This window comes from Panthera leo, chromosome F3 (assembly GCF_018350215.1).
Source record: "Panthera leo isolate Ple1 chromosome F3, P.leo_Ple1_pat1.1, whole genome shotgun sequence".
NCBI classification, from domain to species: domain Eukaryota; kingdom Metazoa; phylum Chordata; class Mammalia; order Carnivora; family Felidae; genus Panthera; species Panthera leo.
Window position 1 is genome coordinate 42,948,534 of NC_056696.1, and position 19,124 is coordinate 42,967,657.

Here is a 19,124-nt window from a genome sequence, read left to right on the forward strand (position 1 = left end):
CGCTACTCCAGAGACAGGGATCAGGGCACGGTTCTTGGCCTATTCCTACAGGGGAGCAGAACCCCTGTAACCACACTTGCCAGCTGCCCGACAGCCAGCGGTCTTGGTTTGCCCAGGGCTGGGGGAATGGCAAGAAGTGCCCTGCTGACAGATTTTCAGTGTCTGCTCCAGATCCCATTAGGGCTGGAGGAACCCAGGAGGACTTTGGGAAAGGAGGGGAGGAGCTTTGGGCAGCTGGGCCAGCCCCGGGATTTATACTCACATCAGCCAGCAGGAAAGCATCAACTTCGTTGTGGTATGTGTCGAACAGAAGACTCAGGGCCTGCCTGGGGAGTTGGGGACAGGGAAAAGTCACAGGAGAGGTCAGGACAGACCCGGTGTACTGGAAGACCTCTTCTCTCCCTCCCTTCCCACAACTCAGGCTTCAGACTCTAGTTTAAAGGGGTTCCCACTCTTTTCCATAAGCCTCATGAAGACTGAAGGATGGTGAGTCTTTTCTGCTTCGCCACCCCTCACCTGGAGAGTGATGGCAAAGTACTAGAGGGACAAGATGTAACACACCCTAGAGTGGGGACCTTCTCCTACGATACTCTTGGGTCTCATCCCTGACACCTGTAAGAACCCCTGGTAGAAAGGTAAGCAAGGTTATCTCTTGGGGTCCCCTCACAGTTCCTGCTTAGCCCACATCCAAGATGGCACCCACTCTCACCTGCTGATGGTCTGTTTGACTGGCCTCTCTTGCAGATGGACGAGGTAGTTCAAGGTGGAGGGGCTCTGGTCATCATTCACCTATGTAAGAAGTGGCCTATTCAGTCTACGGCCATACCACCCTGAACGTGCCCGATCTCGTCTGATCTTGGAAGCTAAGCAGGGTCGGGCCTGGTTAGTACTTGGATGGGAGAAGTGGCCTATTCAGAGAGGAGTGGTACCCTAACCTCCACCCAGAGCTCCTCCCCTACTCCCACTGACTGTGTTCCGCATCACCTCCTGCCCCCTCTACCTCCCCATCCCCGGGCAGCTGTCTGCTACGCCCCCACACGAACCGTCCGGGCCAGGTCACTGCGTACAGCTTTCTGCTCCATCAGCTGTAGTCGAATGTCGATGTCAAACTTGCGGCAGTACTGAATGTACTCATGGCTGCCCAGGGCATGCTTGCTGGTGGGACAGGGGAACAAGACCATTAGCACCCTGGGGATGCAGTGGGAAGGGAGATGCATACCTTGGCCTTGGGAAGACAGAAATAAGAGGGTGTAGGCAGGGAAGGGTACTTGGGCTCCTGGAAACTGTCAGAGCAGAGCTCAGAGGTCTGTCTAAAAAAAAAGCCACCTAATACACTTAACCTTGGTCTGTACAAACTTTGATTTTCTTAGGCATTTATTACCTGGATCATCATCACCGATCACTCCAGGGGCGGGACCTTCTGGAAGGAGTGGGGAACAGAGACTTCTCGGAGGGAGGGGGCAGTGATTAAGTCCCATTCTCTTGGCTTTGGTATATAGGACACTTTGAATGTCACCTGTGCTCAGGTGTGGAGCTCACTGATTGACACTCTCCCCACACTGTGGTCCTGAGGCTCCCACCCCCTGCCATCAGTGACTGGGGTGCTAAGGCCAACCAAACAAACCTACCAAGATTCCAGGTCTGTTATTCCTAAACCCTAAGAAGTCTGCTTCTCCCCTTCCTCCATGGGTCCTGCTTGACTGTGAATAACAACACAAATCTCTATAGACTTCCTGATAAACACCCACCTGCAGGCCATTCACTGCTCAAGCAACAACAAGTGAGACCCTGTCTACCCAAGTTTCAGAGAAGGCCTAGGAGTCCTTCCGTGACCCAGCCTTTTCCTCCCTCCCAAATCACACAGTAGTCAGAAAGGAAACCCAAGAGAAGGGGCAGAATGAGTGTCCCGCAGGCCAGCCCTGCAGGCCTGGGCCGGGTCCCAGCAGCTGGGTAACAGAAGCCGGAAAGGGACTTCCTTCCTCAGCAGAGCTGGGAATCTAGGCCAGAAATGGAGGGGAGAGGAGAGGAGCAAAGGGGAGGAGTATGTGCAGAAGCCTAAGCGGTGCCAGCCTGAGAGACCAGTCTGGGTCCAGCTAGGACTTAAGGGGTTCTCCACATCCTGAGGGGCCAAGCCTCGGATCCAGGCCCCAACCTGCCAAGGCTGAGCCGTGGCTAAACCCTGGGGGTGGAGAGGCTGGGCAGGGGGCAGGTCTGGAGGGAGTGCCCTTGGAGGAAGGAAGAGTGTGGTTGGGGATGGGGGAGGTGGCAGGAAACCCAGCCCTCCCCTGGGACTGTCTCAAGGTTCTTATCTGAGAGCAGCCTGCATCCTGGACCCACCACGCCCCCTTTACATCAGGCCCTGCTCGGCAAGGGTAGGAAACCACAGGGCTTCCTTGGGAGCTAGCCACTTTCTGGAACCCCCAAAGTGTCTTCACCCCCACCCAAGGCAGCGTCTTGTGCTCAGGGTCTTCTAGGCTTTTCTGTTGGGTGGGGAAGAAAGAGCCTCAGTGGAAAAGGGGGGGGGGGCTCCTCGAACAAGAGTCAAGGACACTGGGCTCCTCTGGGGACTTGACTGACCTTCTCTGTGGAAGGCCTTCCTCTGGATGCATTCAAGTTAAGAGTGGGAGGGGCGTGACCCCAGGACCACCCATCCACCCACCCATCACACTGAACACTCCAGCTAGGTCCTGACAGGAAGTCAGAACCTCACAGCTTATCTACCACCTTCAGCCCTGAGGGCTCAAGGACTAGGCGAACTGCAGGGGAAATAAGAGTGTTCAGCTGATCTGAATCCTCACGCTTTCTGGTCTTTGGGCTGGTCCTTCCCTGCTCCTTGGGTCATTCTCACACTCAGTCCTTATCACATTTAAGGGAAAAAATTGAGGATCAGGGTCTTACAACTAGTAGGTGGCAAGCTAGAACCCAAACCAGCCAGATCGGTGTGATCCATGATGTCCCTTGTCCCTTACGACAGTGCCTGGGGTGCTCTCTGCCAGGAGACCCTGAGTCTGGGACCCCTTCTTATTCTTCTAGGGAAAGCAAGTGCCCATGGAACACACTTGAACAGTGTTCCTGGAGTTGCGCCATGCAGGGCCCTGCCCCTGCTTTCCCTCAGTGTTCCAGAAAGGTCCCCCAATATTCTCAAGGTGGGAGAAACCAGCCAAGGACTGCTCTAGTCATTGGTCAAGCACCGTTGCATCTAGACCTGGATGTAGGAGAGAGAGAGAGCGTACAAGTGGTGGCACTAAGAGCTGACATCCGGGCCCCTCCCTTCCCACTGCTGACGCTTGCTTTCTCCAAGCGGTCAGGGGTACTGGCCAGGGGGCTTTCTCCAAGCGGTCAGGGGTACTGGACAGTGGGCACCCCCAGAAGCTTGGGGAGGAAAGCAGATCTCTGTTTTCCTTATCTGCTGCCTTCCGGCCGATGTTACAGCACCATCTGAAGGGTGCACACCCTCTCCTCCCGCCCGGGGCACCCAGAGCCCCGGGGCAGCGGAAGGGGATGGCTGCAGCTGGTCCACATCAGACTTTCCAGGGAGGCCGCCTGCTGCAGGGGGCACTGGATGGAGAGGAGCTGGAGGCGAGCCTCTGGTGAGGAGGATAACCAGCTGCACATGCCAAGGGGGAAAGGCTCGTTGGCAGGGGCAGGGCGAGGAGGAAGCAACTGTAATTTCTCCCCCAGGTTCCACAAGGGCACTTCTGCCCAGTCCTCCATCTACCGTAAAGAGACCGCACAACCTAAGAGGAGCAGCCCCCCGCACGCCTCTCTCCACACGCAGACGTCTGCAAGCAGATATGACCTAGTCTTTGCCTGCTTCCAGCTCCAAGCTCTTTCCGCAGCAGACTTGGCTCAGAAGCAGGCCAGCCCTGCTGGAAGACAGAGCGCTGGGGAAAGTGCGACGTGGCTGCGAGTGTGCCCAGAAAGCAGCAGCGGGATCAGGGAGGAGCTGCCGGCCTGGGGCCATGAGCCCAGCACCACCCCGAGGAAGCCCCCTCAAAACCCTACCGCCCAGAAGGCAGGTGCCATTTCCTACCCACGCTCCCTGCCCCCTTCCCCCCCAGATTCACTCACTTCTGCAGGAACTCCTCCAGCCCACAGGGCTTCAGCACAAAGTCCCCCACGTCCACATCTCTCAGTTCGTCATGGGTGTAGCACAGGGTCTGGTGGATGAGCAAGTCTACCGTGGAAGAACCTGGAAGGGGTAGGGCAGGGGAGCCATGATGGGGGGCGGGGTGCCGGGGCAGGCGGGGCTCAGGGTCCCCCTCCTGACCCCCCGCCGCCCCCCACCACGTTCCTGGCTAAGCATTCTCTAGCACCACTGCTACCACGATGAAGCAGGCAAACACATAATTCGGGCTTGGAGAAAGTGACCGTGGGCCCAAAAAGGTCGCCCCTGAGCCAGTCCCCCAGAGGAGCCTCCCCACTGCCCCTCACTGGAGCCACAGGTGGGGTGGGAATTGAGGTCCAAGGATCCTACGGTCCAAACCACAGTCATCCCTGCCCCACCTCAAGGGATGCTCATACCCCCTCCCCCACTTACAGTTGCAGGTAAAAGTGAGTGGCTCCCGTAGGCTGTCACACAACACGGTCACCTTCAGGTTGACTTCATCCCCAAGGTGCTCGGGGCTGGGGGTGACAGCACTCCAGACATATCCGGTGAGGGAGTAGTCTTGGATGTCAGAGCCAGATCGAAGGCTGTGCAGGAAGAGAGGGAGAAGGACCCTCGCTGTGCCTTCAGAAGAGAGCAGTCGAGAAGAGGCCTGCTGGGACCCTCCCACCCTGAGGCCAAGGGCCCTTCTGTCCCTCCAGGTCTGCAGGCCAGGCTGGGGGCACTGGGGAAGCAGCTCTGGGAAACCATGTTCTTGACACATTTGCTACGGTTACGTAACGTTTCCCAAGCCCAGCTGAGCGTAGGGACAGTTCTATAGTGACAAAGTTTTCCATGCTAAATTCAAGGGAAAAATTCTCCTCGCTCCATTTCCTTTCTCTGTTAGCTCCAGGTAATATTCTTATCTCCATCTGGGGTGCATTTGCTCCTGGGGGCAACCGAGCCTGAAGCCCTTGGGATAATGTGGCTGTTGGATCAAGGGTTCGTAAACTTTGTCCAAAATATGAAACTTCTAGGATTTCAAAAAGCCCACAAACACCTGTTGTAGGCAGCACCCCATAGTGATGAATTGAGATTTATTAAATGTGGCTCTTTTTCCTTCCCAGAGAAAGTTCTGAGTGGGCTGGCCCTCCCCCACCCCCAGCCCCCAGAGCCCTCCCCAACACCCCATTCTTTAACTCTTACATATCCAGCATGTGGCAAAACGCAGCAACTTCCTCATCTCTCTCCTCTGAGACCTCAAACAACTCATGGCCATTGGTGACAGCATGGGGCCGGGAGCCCACCTTTAAGAGAAGAGCAGCCGACTCAGTGCCTTTTGCCTCAGGGCATTTCCCTTCCAGCGGGCTGCTCCCAGATCTGCACCCTGAAACTCTGGGTATAAAGGCTCTTGAAGCATTGAACACTCAGGGCCCCAGGAAAATGTGGGAAATCCAGGAAGCTCTTTATCAGCTGTCCTAGGAGACCAAGAGCCAAGTGAAAAGAGGGAGCCTTGGGGCACGTGGGTGGCTCAGTCGGTTGAGCATCTGACTTTGGCCCTGGTCATGATCTCACGGTTCATGGGTTCGAGTCCTGAATTGGGTTCTGCACTGACAGTGCAGAGCCTGCTTGGGGTTCGTTCGTTCTCTCTCTCTCGTTCTCTCTCTCTCTCTCTCTCTCCCCCTCCCCCACTCATGCTTTCTCTCTCTCAAAATAAATAAACTTAAAAAAAAATTGAGGGGTGCCTGGGTGGCTCAGTCGGTTAAGCCTCTGACTTCGGTTCAGGTCATGATCTCGTGGTTTTTGAGTTCGAGCCCCGCATTGGGCTCTGTGCTGACAGCTCAGAGCCTGGAGCCTGCCTTGGATTCTGTGTCTCCCTCTTTCTCTGCCCCTCCCCTGCTTGTGCTCTGTATCTCTCCTTCAAAAATAAACATTATTATTATTATTTTTTTTTTTTTTTTTTTTTTTTACTTGAGAGACCCGGAAGCCTTGGCTGAGGCTGGAAGTCTGGGTGGGATGGACAAGCGTGTGGCCAAACCTCCTCTCCGGGGAGGCAGTGTCTAATAAGCTCAAGCAGGTTAGGCAGCGCACAGCACAGCTGGGTCACCGGGCTGGCTTTCTGGGGGTGCTTCTACGGGTGTGGCTGGGAGCTCTGCAGGCAGCCTCCTTTTCCCAGTCCCAGCTCAGAGGTCAGGGCAAGAGGGTTACCCAAACGGTGCCTGGGGAAGCCCAGCTCCGGGCAAATGCCTCGGCATCGACAGCGAGCCCCAGGGACCCAAAGCAGAGAGAGACCGAGAACACTCAGTTGGAGGCAGTGACTCAGACCCACGTGCCTTCTCGGTCAATGCTATTTGAGGAAGAAAGCATCAAAGCGGCCTTCTGAGCAGGAGAGAACCTGGCTCCTGAGCCTTTTGGCCGTGAACGGCTGGAATGTCAGGGCGCCCGCCTGGGCCCCGGTTCCCATCAGAGAGAACACCGAGTGTGGTGGTGGGGATTCTCCCTCGGATGAGACTCAACCTGCCTCCCGGTACAGGGCTGTTTTCAGTCACCAAGAGGAGCCCTAAAGAAGCCTGCAGCCCAGCCCCAGGGAGGAGGAAGTGGTGGTGGGGGGGGGAGCTGGGGCATGACAGGTTTCTCTGCCTGACGGGCCTGCCCAGAGCCGCCAGGGGAGGCCACCCCATGGGAATGGCAGCTCAGATGGAGCCCCAGCCTGCATCCGGTAAAGCAGCCGCTGCCAACAGCTGCTTCCGGGGAGCTCAGGCCTGTGCACATAGCAAAGCCTCACCTCTCACCCTCCCACTGGCTCTTCTCACGTCCTCCCCGCCCCTAAGGGCAGATGGCAGCAACTGAGCTCCTCATTTGAATATCCAAATTGTTTCCTCTGAGTGACCCCTCTCATTAGCCTTGCTCCCCAGGGTGAGGATGGAGGGGTGCGGAGGGGAGGGCGGCAGCGGGGGCAGTTGGCATGTGAGGCCCTTGCTCTGCCAAGTTCCAGCCTGTGTCCCGCTCACAACAATAGTACCACTGTCAGCAATTAACCCACAAAAGTGAGGGTGAGAGAGCGAGAGCGACAGAGACAGTGAGACAGAGAGACAGAGGAGGGGAAGGCGAGGGGGATAGAGAACAGAGTGGCTACTGAAGGCCATTTTCATGCCCCTTCAGTACCACTCCCTGGCTCCATAAGAAAACAAAAGCCACTTACGTTTGCCCTGCTGGCAGGCCCTGGTGGCATCGCCCGATGCTGGCTGGGGGAGTCTGCCGGGCAGAGGCTGGCAGTGGGGGTACCAGGCTGGCATTTGGAGCCACCCATTTCCAGAGCTGGCTCCACAGGCCTGGGATAAGGAGGGTCCCTCCGTCTGAAAGCCCGGCGGAAGCGGGGCGGTGGGATAGGCCGCGGGTCCAAGGGGTCCCCCCTCCCGGTGGGATGAGCCCCCGCACCGAGCTGAGGTGGGGAAGACCAGGGCCGCATTTGCCCCTTAAGAACTGGCCAGAGCCTCTTGCTCTGTACTAGCTTCTTCAAGGAGACTTTGCACCAAGCTCCCTCTCAGGACCCTGGTGACACACAGGGGTTGGGGGAAGGACGAGGCAGTGGAGGGAGGCGAGAGAGAGAGAGAGAGAGGGAGCGACAGAGGTGACCACCTACCCGGGCGGCCTGACTCCGAGCAGGCCCAGCTCTGGGTGAGGAACTCAGAGCTGGGAACAGGAATCTCCCCGTCCCTATAAATAGCAGGAGCCGCCCCACCTCTCAAGCAGGGCCCTTAAAAAGCCCTGAGCTCCAGAGTCATGACTTGTCCCAGAAACCGATCCTGCTTTGGGGGACTCTCTTCGCAGAAGCACAGGAAGGAAGGACCACGTGGCTTTTCCCAGGCTGTGAAGGATCCCAATTACTGGGACACACGGTGGGAAAGCCCCGGTGTCCCTTAAACAATGGATAAGGAGGAAACAGGGACGGAATGAAGTGGAACGCTGTTCCTACGGAAGCCATCAGTTATGAGGTAACTTTTGACTCCCTCTGCAGCCAGGGTTTCCAGACCCAAGGGTGAAACTCAAAGTGGCCTCAGGTCCTACCCACGGAGATGCTGCTGCTGACTTTTTTTTTTTTTTTTTATTAAGAGAGAGAGTGAGAACGGGAGGGGAGGGGCAGAGGGAGAGAGAGAGAACCTTAAGCAGGCTCCGTGCTCAGCGTGGAGCCAGACACAGGGCTCGATCCCACGATCCTCAGATCAAGACCTGAGCTGAAATCAAGAGTTGGACGCTCAACCGACTGAGCTGCCTGCGTGCCCCTGCTGACACTTTTTTAAGCCAGAAAAAAAGATCAAAGCTGCCCTGGAACCCACCTGTGCTTCTATGGAGGCACGGTGCTGTTTTATACTCTGCTGGTCAAAGCGAAATTATTACTGTCGTCCTGCATGTGTTTGCTAAATATTCTCCCCGTGAGAGGAGATGGACGGTGGTGATGGCTGCACAACAATGCGAATGTGGTCAATGTCACCGAGCTGGATGCTTCAGATCAGCCAAGATGGGTAAATCTTGTGTATATTTCACCAGAGTAAGAGAGAGAGAAGGAGAGAGACAGAGAGAGGCAGAGACACAGAGAGAAAGAAATAGAAGCTGAGAGAGAGAGAGAGAGAGGCAGAGACAGAGGGAGGGGGAGGGAGACGGGAGGGGGCAGAGGCAGAGGGTGGGGGAGAGAGAAAGAGGGACAGGGGAACAGAGGGAGACAGAGAAAGACAGAGGGAGAGAGCAAGTACCAGCAGGCTTTGAAACAAGAGAGACCAGAACTGCATGCCTTGGACTATCAGGCAGGGTTGTTGAGGGGTCTGGACCAGGGTCTGGTGACCAGGGAGCACGAAACACTGGTTAATGCCGTGACTGAGCCTCATTACCACACAGCGTTTTGGGCACCGCAGGTCAGAAAGCAGAAGCAACTTGCTCCAGTCCCCAAGGCCATCCGGCCACAGGGTCACAAAGAATCCCCTAAGCCTGGTTCAGTCCTTACCTTACTACCCACTAGGAACCGAGATGCCAAAACACCTGCCCCCACAAGGGCTGTTTGGGCACAAAACTCAGCCCTGAAGAGGAGCCATGTCTCTACTAGTGTCCCTTTTCCTCTCCCCTGCCAGGGCCCAGGGGCCGGGAGACAGAGGCAGAGGGGAGGAGAGGACTACCAGGGGGAGTATGCAGCAGACTGGGGTCTGGAACAACAAGAAGAAAGGACTCCTCTCCGTTTCCAAACGGCACTTGCGAAGGGGAACGGGAGGCACACAACAAGGTCCTCACCGGAGCAGCGGAAATCCGGCGGTTCTTGCCAGGTGTCGTATTCTTTCGGTTGGCATAGCGGGAGGCATATGTTCGGGGCGGCACCTGAGGGGGCATGGTCTTGCTCCGGGCCACGGGTTTTCCGGGAGTGTCCTTGCCGAAGTCCAGGGGCCCCCGGCCCTCCTTCCAGCCCCTGGTGGTGTCACGCAACATTTCTGCATCGTAGGTTGACTTCAGGTTGAGCCGTGTAATCGCATCATTGATACCGTCATAGTCCACAGGCCCCAGGAGGCGCCCCGGACCCCCACCCCCCAGCTCCTCGTCCTCTTCTAGGATGCGACGCCCTAGCAGTTTGCCTGGAGGGTGCTCGACCGAAGAAAAAGTGTTGACGTCATTGGGCTGGGAGATCTTGGAGGATGAGGGAGACCCCTTTCTGGGAGGCAAGGGAGGGGTGTCCCAGATAGAGACTCGGGGTGGCAAAGGAGGTGGGGACAGTTTCTTGGAAGAGCCATCTATATCTCCTGGTCCTGGGGACAAAGAAAGCCCTTCATCTGAACCATCAAAAATATAGAGATAGTCTCCAGCCAGAGAGCCTTTGGGCCAGGGATCTGGGCCAGGCTGGGAGCCCTGGGAGGTAGAGTGGTTGGATAACCCTTCCTGTGGGGACAGCGAGTTGTAATTGAGGGTAGGATCAGAGCCAGAAAGACCGCGTAAGAGCTTAAGGTCCTTCTGCCTCCCCGCCGGCTTGCTGTAGAAGTCTAGGACGGGCTCGTCCCAGCTGATGAGAGTGGGGTCTGTGCTCTGCTTGGCTCTGCTCTCCTCCTTGTCGTGCCGGAGCTGGGACAGTGCATCATACTCCATCTGCAGGGCTTCGGCCATGGCCAGCTCTTTGCGGCTGATGCCCACCGACTCCAGGGACTTCCAATGTTCCCCATTGCCCTGAGTCGAAGACATGGTGAGGACAGGTGACCGAGGAGACAAGGAAGCCTTCTACTTCCTGCCAGTGTCAGGGGTGCAGGGTTCTGGCATGGTGTCTCGGCACCTGCAGGTGAGAGGTTAAAAATGTCAATCATTCAGCCACGAAAAGACTTGTTTTAATAATCTGACTTAGGCGACATCATCTGGGCCACTGCCTCCTTCTTGCGTGCCTGTAACCGATGGGAAGAAACAAAAAGACGGAGAGAAAAAAGAGATCCCGGGGCGCCTGGGTGGCTCAGTCGGTTAAGCGTCCGACTTTGGCTCAGGTCATGATATCACGGTCCGTGAGTTCGAGCCCCGCGTCAGGCTCTGTGCTGACAGCCCAGAACCTGGAGCCTGCTTCAGATTCTGTGTCTCCCTCTTTCTCTTTCCCTCCCCCGTTCATGCTCTGTCTCTGTCTCAAAAATAAATAAAACATTTAAAATAATAATAATAAAAAAAAGAGATCCCAAGACAACTCTATCTATGTAACACATCTACCCTTCCACTCATCAATAGACATTTCCATCTGTGGTCCCTTGCTCCCACCCTCCTCTCTCTCACATGTGCCCCGAGGAAAGGAGGAAGCGCCTTGCATCAGCCAAGAGAAGATGGAAACAAGGGCTCTTTGGTCCGTTTAGAGAGGACAACTCTCAGACACTGCTGGTGGGGAATGAAAAATGGGACAACCACTTTGGAAAACAGGCAGCCTCTTGTGAAGATAAACACCCGCCTACCACAGGACTCAACTATCCCACTGCTAGTTACCGTCCCAAGAAAAATGAAAGCATATGTCCATACAAAGACTCGTATACGCATATTCACGGCAGCCTGGTCATATCCCCAAGCTGGAAACAACCCGGGTCGGTCCATCAACAGGTGAACGGATTAAAAAATGTGATTACGTGCACATAATGATACCAACTCAGAGGCAAAAAGGAATGAAATTACCGACACGTGCAGGGACATGGATGCATCTCAAAATAACTATTCTGCGTCAAAGAAGCCAGACCCCCCCCCCAAAAGTATGAATATGTAGGATTCCATTTATATAAAATTCTGGAAAATGAAAACTATCTACGGTGACAGAGAGCAGATCAGCGGTTCTCCGGGAAGGAGTGGAAAGATGACACAGAGGCATAAAGGAAACTTTGGGGGATGACAAATATGTTCAAGGACTTAATTGCAGTAATAGCTGCACGGACATATAAATACGTCGAAACTTATCAGATTGTACACTTTAAATACGTACGGTTTATTGTACGTCTAATATACCTCCATAAAGCTATAAAGTGAAATGTACAATAGAGTCCAATGAAACAGACCGTATAATTACTCAGACTGCACTAAGGTCCTCCCAAAATACACCAGTATGAGCAGTAAAACAAAGCCTGGCAACAGGTGAGACCCGGGTACTTGGTGGATGATAGGTGTGCCATATTAATTCTCCTTGGCCCTCAGGAAGCCAGGCAGGAAGGCAGAATCCCCAGGCTAGCTGCCCCTGGCCGCAAGCAGCCCCCTTCATGTACCCCACTGTTAGTGTTCTTTTCTTTAGAAGCCATGACACGAAGATGGCACTGAATGGTTGTAATGACAAGGCTAGCCTGGCCCAACGGTTCTCAACCCTGGTTACGCATTAAAAACACCGGGGGCACTTTTTTTTTTTTTTTTTTTTAAAGTACTGATGCCTGGTTCTCTTAAGAGATTCTAATTTAATCGGTCTGTGGTAGAGCAGTGGTATTTTTAAAAACCCCAGGAGATTCTAGTCTGCAGCTGAAGCTGAGAACCACAGACACATGTGTGTATATGTTTCGGGTTAGGTTGGGGGAGGTGAAGGTGAAGTGGCCGCTTCTGACCCTTAGTGCCAGCAGCCAAGAACTTCATGATTTCATGGAATCATCAAAAATTATTCATTCTGTTGCACTGCTTTACCCAGCAGGTAATAAACAAGAGCATGTTGTTCCTTATGATTAGAAAGTTGAAAAAGTCAAAAGGAAAAAGGTTCCAAAAGATACTTGGGTGGCAAATTCCATCAGGTCCCAAACGAGTTAGGACAAAGGTATCCCTTGGCCTGAGGTGCCTGTCTAGGACCCTGGTGCCTCCATCAGGCCCAGGTGCAGCACCCTGACCTGAAGGCCATGGCTGGCTCAGTGAATCTTAACAAGTAGTTCCCCAAAGATGGAATAGCCCAGGGCATATGACGTGACTCTTTGCCTGTTGAGTTTGCCCACCCTTCAACAGCTTCTTACGGATTACCTTTTTTTTTCTTCACTTTTTATAGTTTATTTATTTGAGAGAGAGAGAGAGAGAGAGAGCATGAGCGGGAAGGGGGGAAGGAAGGAAGAGAGAGAGAGAGGGAGAAAGAGAGAGAGAGAGAGGGAGAAAGAGAGAGAGAGAGAGGGAGAAAGAGAGAGAGAGAGGGAGAAAGAGAGAGAGAGGGAGAAAGAGAGAGAGAGAGGGAGAAAGAGAGAGAGAGAGGGAGAAAGAGAGAGAGAGAGGGAGAAAGAGAGAGAGAGAGGGAGAAAGAGAGAGAGAGAGGGAGAAAGAGAGAGAGAGAGGGAGAAAGAGGGAGAAAGAGGGAGAAAGAGGGAGAAAGAGAGAGAGAGAGAGAGAGAGAGAGAGAGAGAGAGAGAGAAAATCCCAAGCAGGCTCCTCGCTATCAGCACAAAGCCCCACGCAGGGCTTGATCCCATGAACCATGAGATCAAAACCTGAGCCGAAACCAAGAGTTGGATGCTTAACCGACTGAGCCACCCAGGCGCCCTCTTACAGATTACTTTTTACCTACTAAGGCTAAGAGGGAGTCTTGCTATTTGAAATTCAAAGGAGTTGGATGAACAGATGGAAATACCCAGAACACAGCTGCTGGGAGTTGGGAGACTGGTCCCAGGAGAAGGTCCTAGTGCTTTAGACAGGAGATACCAGATAAATGCTCCAAGCTGGACCAAGCCTTTTATTCCAGAGAGTATCAAGATTTGCCTTCACCAGGCACCACTGTGAGGAGGAAAACTGAGGCCGTTGGAAATGATCTCTCTCAACGTCCTGCCTCTCTTCCCATGAAAGTATCCACACTTGCATTCAGCCTCCCCTTCTTGCCCTTTTTGGTCTCAGGGGAAGAGGGTTCCTGCCTCCTGCTGAGGCACAATCCCATGAACCTCCCTTCCCTCTGCTGTATCTTCACTTCTTTTCCTTAACGGGGTCTCTCTCTTCAGCACTTTAACATGTTCAGGCTGCTCCTAGCCTTAAAAAGAAACAATGAGGGGCGCCTGGGTGGCTCAGTTGGTTAAGCCTCTGACTCAGCTCAGGTCACTATCTCACGGTGTACGAATTTGAGCCCCACATCGGGCTCTCCGCTGTCAGCGCAGAGCCTGCTTCAGATTCTCCGTATGCCTCGCTCTCTGCCCCTCTCCAACTCTCCCTCTCTCAAAAATATATTTTTTTAAAAAAAGAAAATGAAAAAAAAAACCCCAAACCCTACGCCGTAAGTACCTTCTCTTGACATTTTGTCCTCCAGCCAATACCTTCTCTGTTCTTCCTTCCCTTCCCGGCTGAGCTATACAACAGCTCAGAAGACACCCGAACTTTCCCAATTTCCATTTACCCTTCAATTCACTGTAATCTGGCTTCTGTCCCCATCCTTCCACAAAAACTGCCCCAGCAATAATGTCCCGGCCATCCAATTCCACAGGCATTTCTGTCTGCCCAGACATAGCTGCTGCATTTTGCTCTATGGACCCTTCCCTTCTATTCAAAACCCTCCACCCCTTGGCTTCCATGACCCTATTTTTTTTTTTTTTCTTGTTCTCCACTCCCTTCTTTGTTCTGCTCTTCCTTTGTCCACCCCTGAAATGTTGGTGTTGGCTCAGGACTCCACTCTCAGCCACTGTTAACACCCAGGCAACACTCAGGCAACCTCGCCTCTTCTCATCTTCCCATTTGTTCCACTCATTGGCAGTTCTAAAGGTGTATCTCACCCCCCCCCCCCCCAGTTTCAATGCCCACCCCATAACTCGAGTCCCGAATGCCCACCACTGAACTGTCACCTTCTCCTTTCCTTCTAATCTGCCCCCGCTTTAAGGCATTCGCCCCAGAAAAGCCAGAGGGCTCTTTCTAAAGGGTAAACCTGATCGTCTCCTCCTGGCCTCCACCCCTTCAAAGGCTCTCTATCCGCTTCCTTTACAAATCCTTTATCACCTGCCCCATCTCCCTCTCATCTACAGCCATTCATTTGCCATGTACTCAATACCTCAGTGACTTCTTTCAACATTGTCCTTCCCCTGGGTACGCCCTTCCCAACTCCTGACACTTTCTGCCTGTGTGACTCTAACTCGCCCCTCAGACTTTGCCCAGATATCACATTCTTCAGGAAGCTTTCTCTGAACTCCCAGATGGGACTAAGGGCCGCTTCTTTATGCTCCCAACAGTACCCTGTACACACCTCAAATATAATCTTAAAGTAGTTTATTCACAATTAAATAGGTACATATCTGTCACCTCCCCCCCCCCCCCCCACCATCAAGCTCCTTAAGTTCCAAATTCACCTCATTTCCACCGAGAAAAGCAACTGGAACTGGGATGTAAGGGCAGAGCTTTCTGGTGGGAAGAGTTTTTAGACATAAGACCAGTGATCAGGATGCAGCTGGCAGCCTTCCTTGGGGTCCTACAAACACAGGACTGGGTTTCACCTCAACTGGGCCAGGTTTGGCATCTGTACAGGCAGGTGGGCAGACGGACGGGACCACCGCACAAAGCACCTCCCGAGCTCTGGGACTCTGACTTGAACCGATCGGTTTCCTTGAGTCAAATTTCTCAGCGGACTCCAAAGCCATATCCCGGAGCTAAGGAACAGCCCCAGCCCCGGGAGGAAAGAGAAGACAGACCCACAGATGATCCAGCAGGCCTGGCTCCTGAGGTTCTTCCAAGACTGGAATTCAGATGAGGAAAGCCGAGCTACCCCTCTCTAACCACCGTCCCCTGGTGCCTGGCCAGGACTCCACCAGACTGTCTGTCAGCCAGGCAGAGGAGGCCCAGCGGCTGACAGATCTTGTGCCCGGGGCCACACTGGCAGCTGCTCCTTCTAAAAGGCTCAGTGCTCTGCTCACTCTGATGCTGAGGGATCTGAAGGAGGAGACGGACAAGCAGCAGCCCCCGCAGGACCAGGAGAGCCCCCCCCCCACCCCAAGGTGGAGTGAAGGTATTGAGTGGTAGCCTGGCATAGGGGAAATCCAGACGGGGGATGGAGGGAAGACAGGAGCGACAGTCCTAACAACCTGGAGCCAGAGCAACCTGGCTTCCCCTCTAAGAAGTCAAGCCCCAAATTTCATTTTCTGGGACGGGTGGGGATACACAAAGTATTTTCGCAATCAGAGTCTCAGGTTTCCTGCCTTCCCCGCCCCCCTCCCCAATTCAGCTCCCTCTCTGCCAGCCTCTGCTGGTTGACAAATCAGAACCGGTTCTATTCCCTCAGTCCCCAAGGGCTACTAGGGATTCTGTGAAAAAAAAACCCATGTAGGTCCCAGGAAAGACATGGGGTGGTGAGGGCCCGGGGCTTTGTAGCCCATCCAAAAAGAGACAGCTGGGGCCAGTATGACAGTGTCACGCAACTCCGGGGGGCGGGGGGGTACCCACACACTGTATTCTATGTGAATGTCACCCTCGGACCACAACAAAGAGAACCATGTGAATGGCGCCCCCTGCAGTTGCACACCTCGGTGACATGGCTGTGTTCCCTGCTCCCGTCCATCTTTCAGATCACTTTCGGCCAGTTTCCCTTGGCCACCTACATGCGCTGTTAACGCTTCCCCACCTCTGCGCGCTCCGTCTCTGCTTAACCATTTGAAAGTTAGATGCAAGGGCTCCACCTCCAGATACTTCAGGCTGAATCTCTAAACAACTAGCACGCTCTCCTATATAAACACAACGCCATTAGCACAGCCACAACATTTAAGGTGGACACGATAATATTATCTAATACATAGTCCACAATGGAATGTTCACAACTGCCATCTGGGAAGTTTTTCAAACCTACAGGTTCCTGGCCCCTCTTCTGGGGGGGTCTGATTCGGTAGGGTGAATCCCTGGACTCTGATCAGTTCAAAGCCCTCTCCCCTAGGCAATTCAGATGCGCCGCCAGGGCTGACCGCACAGACCGCGGTTTCGGAACTCCCAGGAAGACCAGAGGGTAGCGGGGAAAAGGGACCCCACCAGGCAGCTGGTGAAGGAAGAGGGGCGTGCTTATGGCTGAGCAGGTCAGTGCCAGGGTCCAAGCAGCACCAGGCACCGAACAGTCCACACAGCTGCCAAAGGATGGCTGGAGGCCGGCGGGGGAGGAAATGGGGTCGGGGCAGAGCTACACAATGGTCTGGAGTCCAAGGGTGGAGACAAAGGAGAGGACACTCCCCACCGTTCAGTCCCTGTGCCAGTGAGCCAGCAGTGACACCAGCTGTGCGCGCAGAGGGCTTCCGGCTGCCCGGCTGGAGGGCACCTTTTTAGAACTGCTCTGCCTTTGCTCAGCCTGTGAGCTCTGGGTCATCTCCTCACATCCAGAACCACGAAATTGAATGTCAATGGCCAATGAGTACCGGTTACACGCCAGGTGCCATGCTGGCCCTAGAAGTACTCAGAGGGCTGTGGCACACTTCCGGGGAGCTCGCCACCTAGCAAAGATGATAGACGTATCCATAAATAATTCAATCCCCCCTCCTTGGGGCACAAAGCGGGGAAACACTGCATGTCTTGGCCCGTGTTCACTGGGCAGGGAAAATGGAGAGCTACTGAGCAAGATGGTAAAAAATATGAAGGGTCTCAAGCCCCCAGCCTTGGGCATCCCACCTTTTAGTAGTTTTTAATAAGGGAAGAAGACTCAGTTCTAGGACTACCTAGGAAGGGGCCTTCAGCACCTCCTCTCAGAACAGAATAGGTCAAGGGGTTAGAGGCCATATGGACATAGAAGCTCTGGCTTCCAGAATTTTGTATTCAGATGACCCCTGCCCCTCCCCACCCCCCAACACCCATACTCATCCGTACCCCAAATCTCACTGGCTTTCCAGCCAGGGACCCATCCCCCACACCTCACTCCACAGGCCTGCTGCCCACCCCCCACTCCCACCTCCAGAGGGCCATTTCTAGGAAGGAATGTCAGCATGCCCTGCGTCAACTCCCCCAACAGGAAGGTGTATCCAAAAGGTCAGGCTCCCTGTCTCAAACAGATGTATATCTGATCCCAGCTTCTGTACTGTAAGCCTATAGGTTGTACACAGCTCCACGAGGTTCTTTGATGTCAGGCCCATCACGGAGTCACATGCACCCACAAGGTCTTTCTCCTATCTGTTTCCTCTCTGTGGCTGTCACTTAGTTCCAAATGTGGGGAGACACAAAACAGCTGCCTGTGCTCTTGTCCTACTCATCCAGCTCCTCTCTAGCATCCTCTGCGCCAAATTAAAGCAGCCCCACGTGATTCAGCCTTTGCTGCTGGAACTTCATTTTTCATCCCTGGATTCCCTGGGCCTACCCCTGGACATTCCACTAACTTGAAGCCAAAGTTGATACTGGAGTTCGTAGAGGGTTCTCTGGGTCCTAGGAGAGTAGAGACAGATGCCAGAAGCCTGTGCAACATGGTTAGATAGAGCTCTGTTTGCATTCAGAGTCCAAGAGTCCTCTAGTCCAGCTCAGAAACCACGTGTGCAGCTAGTCTATGCGCACGTGCACGCGCGCGCACACACACACACACACACACACACACACACACACACACACACACTCCCTGGCAATCATAGCTCCTACCACAAACCCTGCAGATTTGGGACTCGGGTAAGAAGAGAGTCAGGATGGAAGAGGGCAGGCAACTCGTGGCTCCTCTCAAAACTTTCCTTCCTAGAGCTGGCGACGTGGATCAGGGGCCAGGAGCTGGCAGCCACCTGAATGGAACCCCTGGCAAAGAGGGAAGAGAGGTCTTGGCAGTGTGTGGATCTCTAATCCAGGAACCATCCCTGGTGCCAGAGCGGCCACATCTCCTCTCTGTCTGGTCTATACTTCCTGCTTCCTACCACCCCCACCTGCCCTCAGCCACCACAGCCTCAAAAACCAGCCCTTCTAGTTCTGATCAGCTGGGTTCCCTCCAAGCAGCATGTGGTTAAGAATGCCTTTACTTCCCCCAACTCCCAAGTATATAAGCAGTCTCTTCTCACAATCCCTGGGCAACTCTTTCTGCCCATGGGTCGTGTTCCCGTGCTTTAATAAAATCACCTTTTTGCACCAAGAAAAAAAAAAAAAAAAGGAATTCCTCTTCCAGGGGGCACCTAGGTGGCTCAGTCAGTTAAGCGTTGGGACTCTTGATTTTGGCTCAGGTCATGATCTCAAGGTTCAAGTCGGGCTCTGGAATGACAGCACTGAGCCTGTTTGGGATTCTGTCTCTCCCTCTCCCTCTGCCCCTACCACACACTTATGGTCCCTCTCTCTCTCAAAATAAACAAACAAACATTAAAAAAATAAATAAATAAAAGAATTACCCTTCCAGCTTCCTTGGTCCTCCAGAGAAAGGCAGTGGGATAGGATGGGGGGGTGGGGGGAGGAGCTCCCAGGATGACCTTCCTGTGCTAATCTTGGTCTCCCTGAGGGGATTCCTTTTTTTTTTTTTTTTAATTTAAATCCAAGTTAGTTAACATGTAGTGTAATAATGGTTTCAGGAGTAGAATTCAGTGATTCATCACTCACATATAACACCCCAGTGCTCATCCCAACAAGTGCCCTCCTCAATGCCCATCACCCATTTAGCCCATCCCCTCCAGCACCCCTCTGTTTGTTCTCTGTATTTAAGAGTCTC

General features: G+C 53.8%; 1 protein-coding gene across 1 annotated transcript in view; it reads right to left on the bottom strand.

The window, feature by feature from the left end:
* The window catches only part of PIK3C2B (phosphatidylinositol-4-phosphate 3-kinase catalytic subunit type 2 beta), a 66,071-nt gene that overhangs the window by 33,585 nt on the left and 13,362 nt on the right, over positions 1–19,124 (bottom strand). Inside the window, 7 exon segments of the mRNA XM_042924759.1 lie at positions 263–326; positions 710–789; positions 1,044–1,155; positions 4,072–4,192; positions 4,541–4,695; positions 5,294–5,394; positions 9,368–10,388. Of these exon segments, the coding sequence (XP_042780693.1) occupies positions 263–326; positions 710–789; positions 1,044–1,155; positions 4,072–4,192; positions 4,541–4,695; positions 5,294–5,394; positions 9,368–10,300 (1,566 nt within the window). The 5' untranslated portion in view covers positions 10,301–10,388.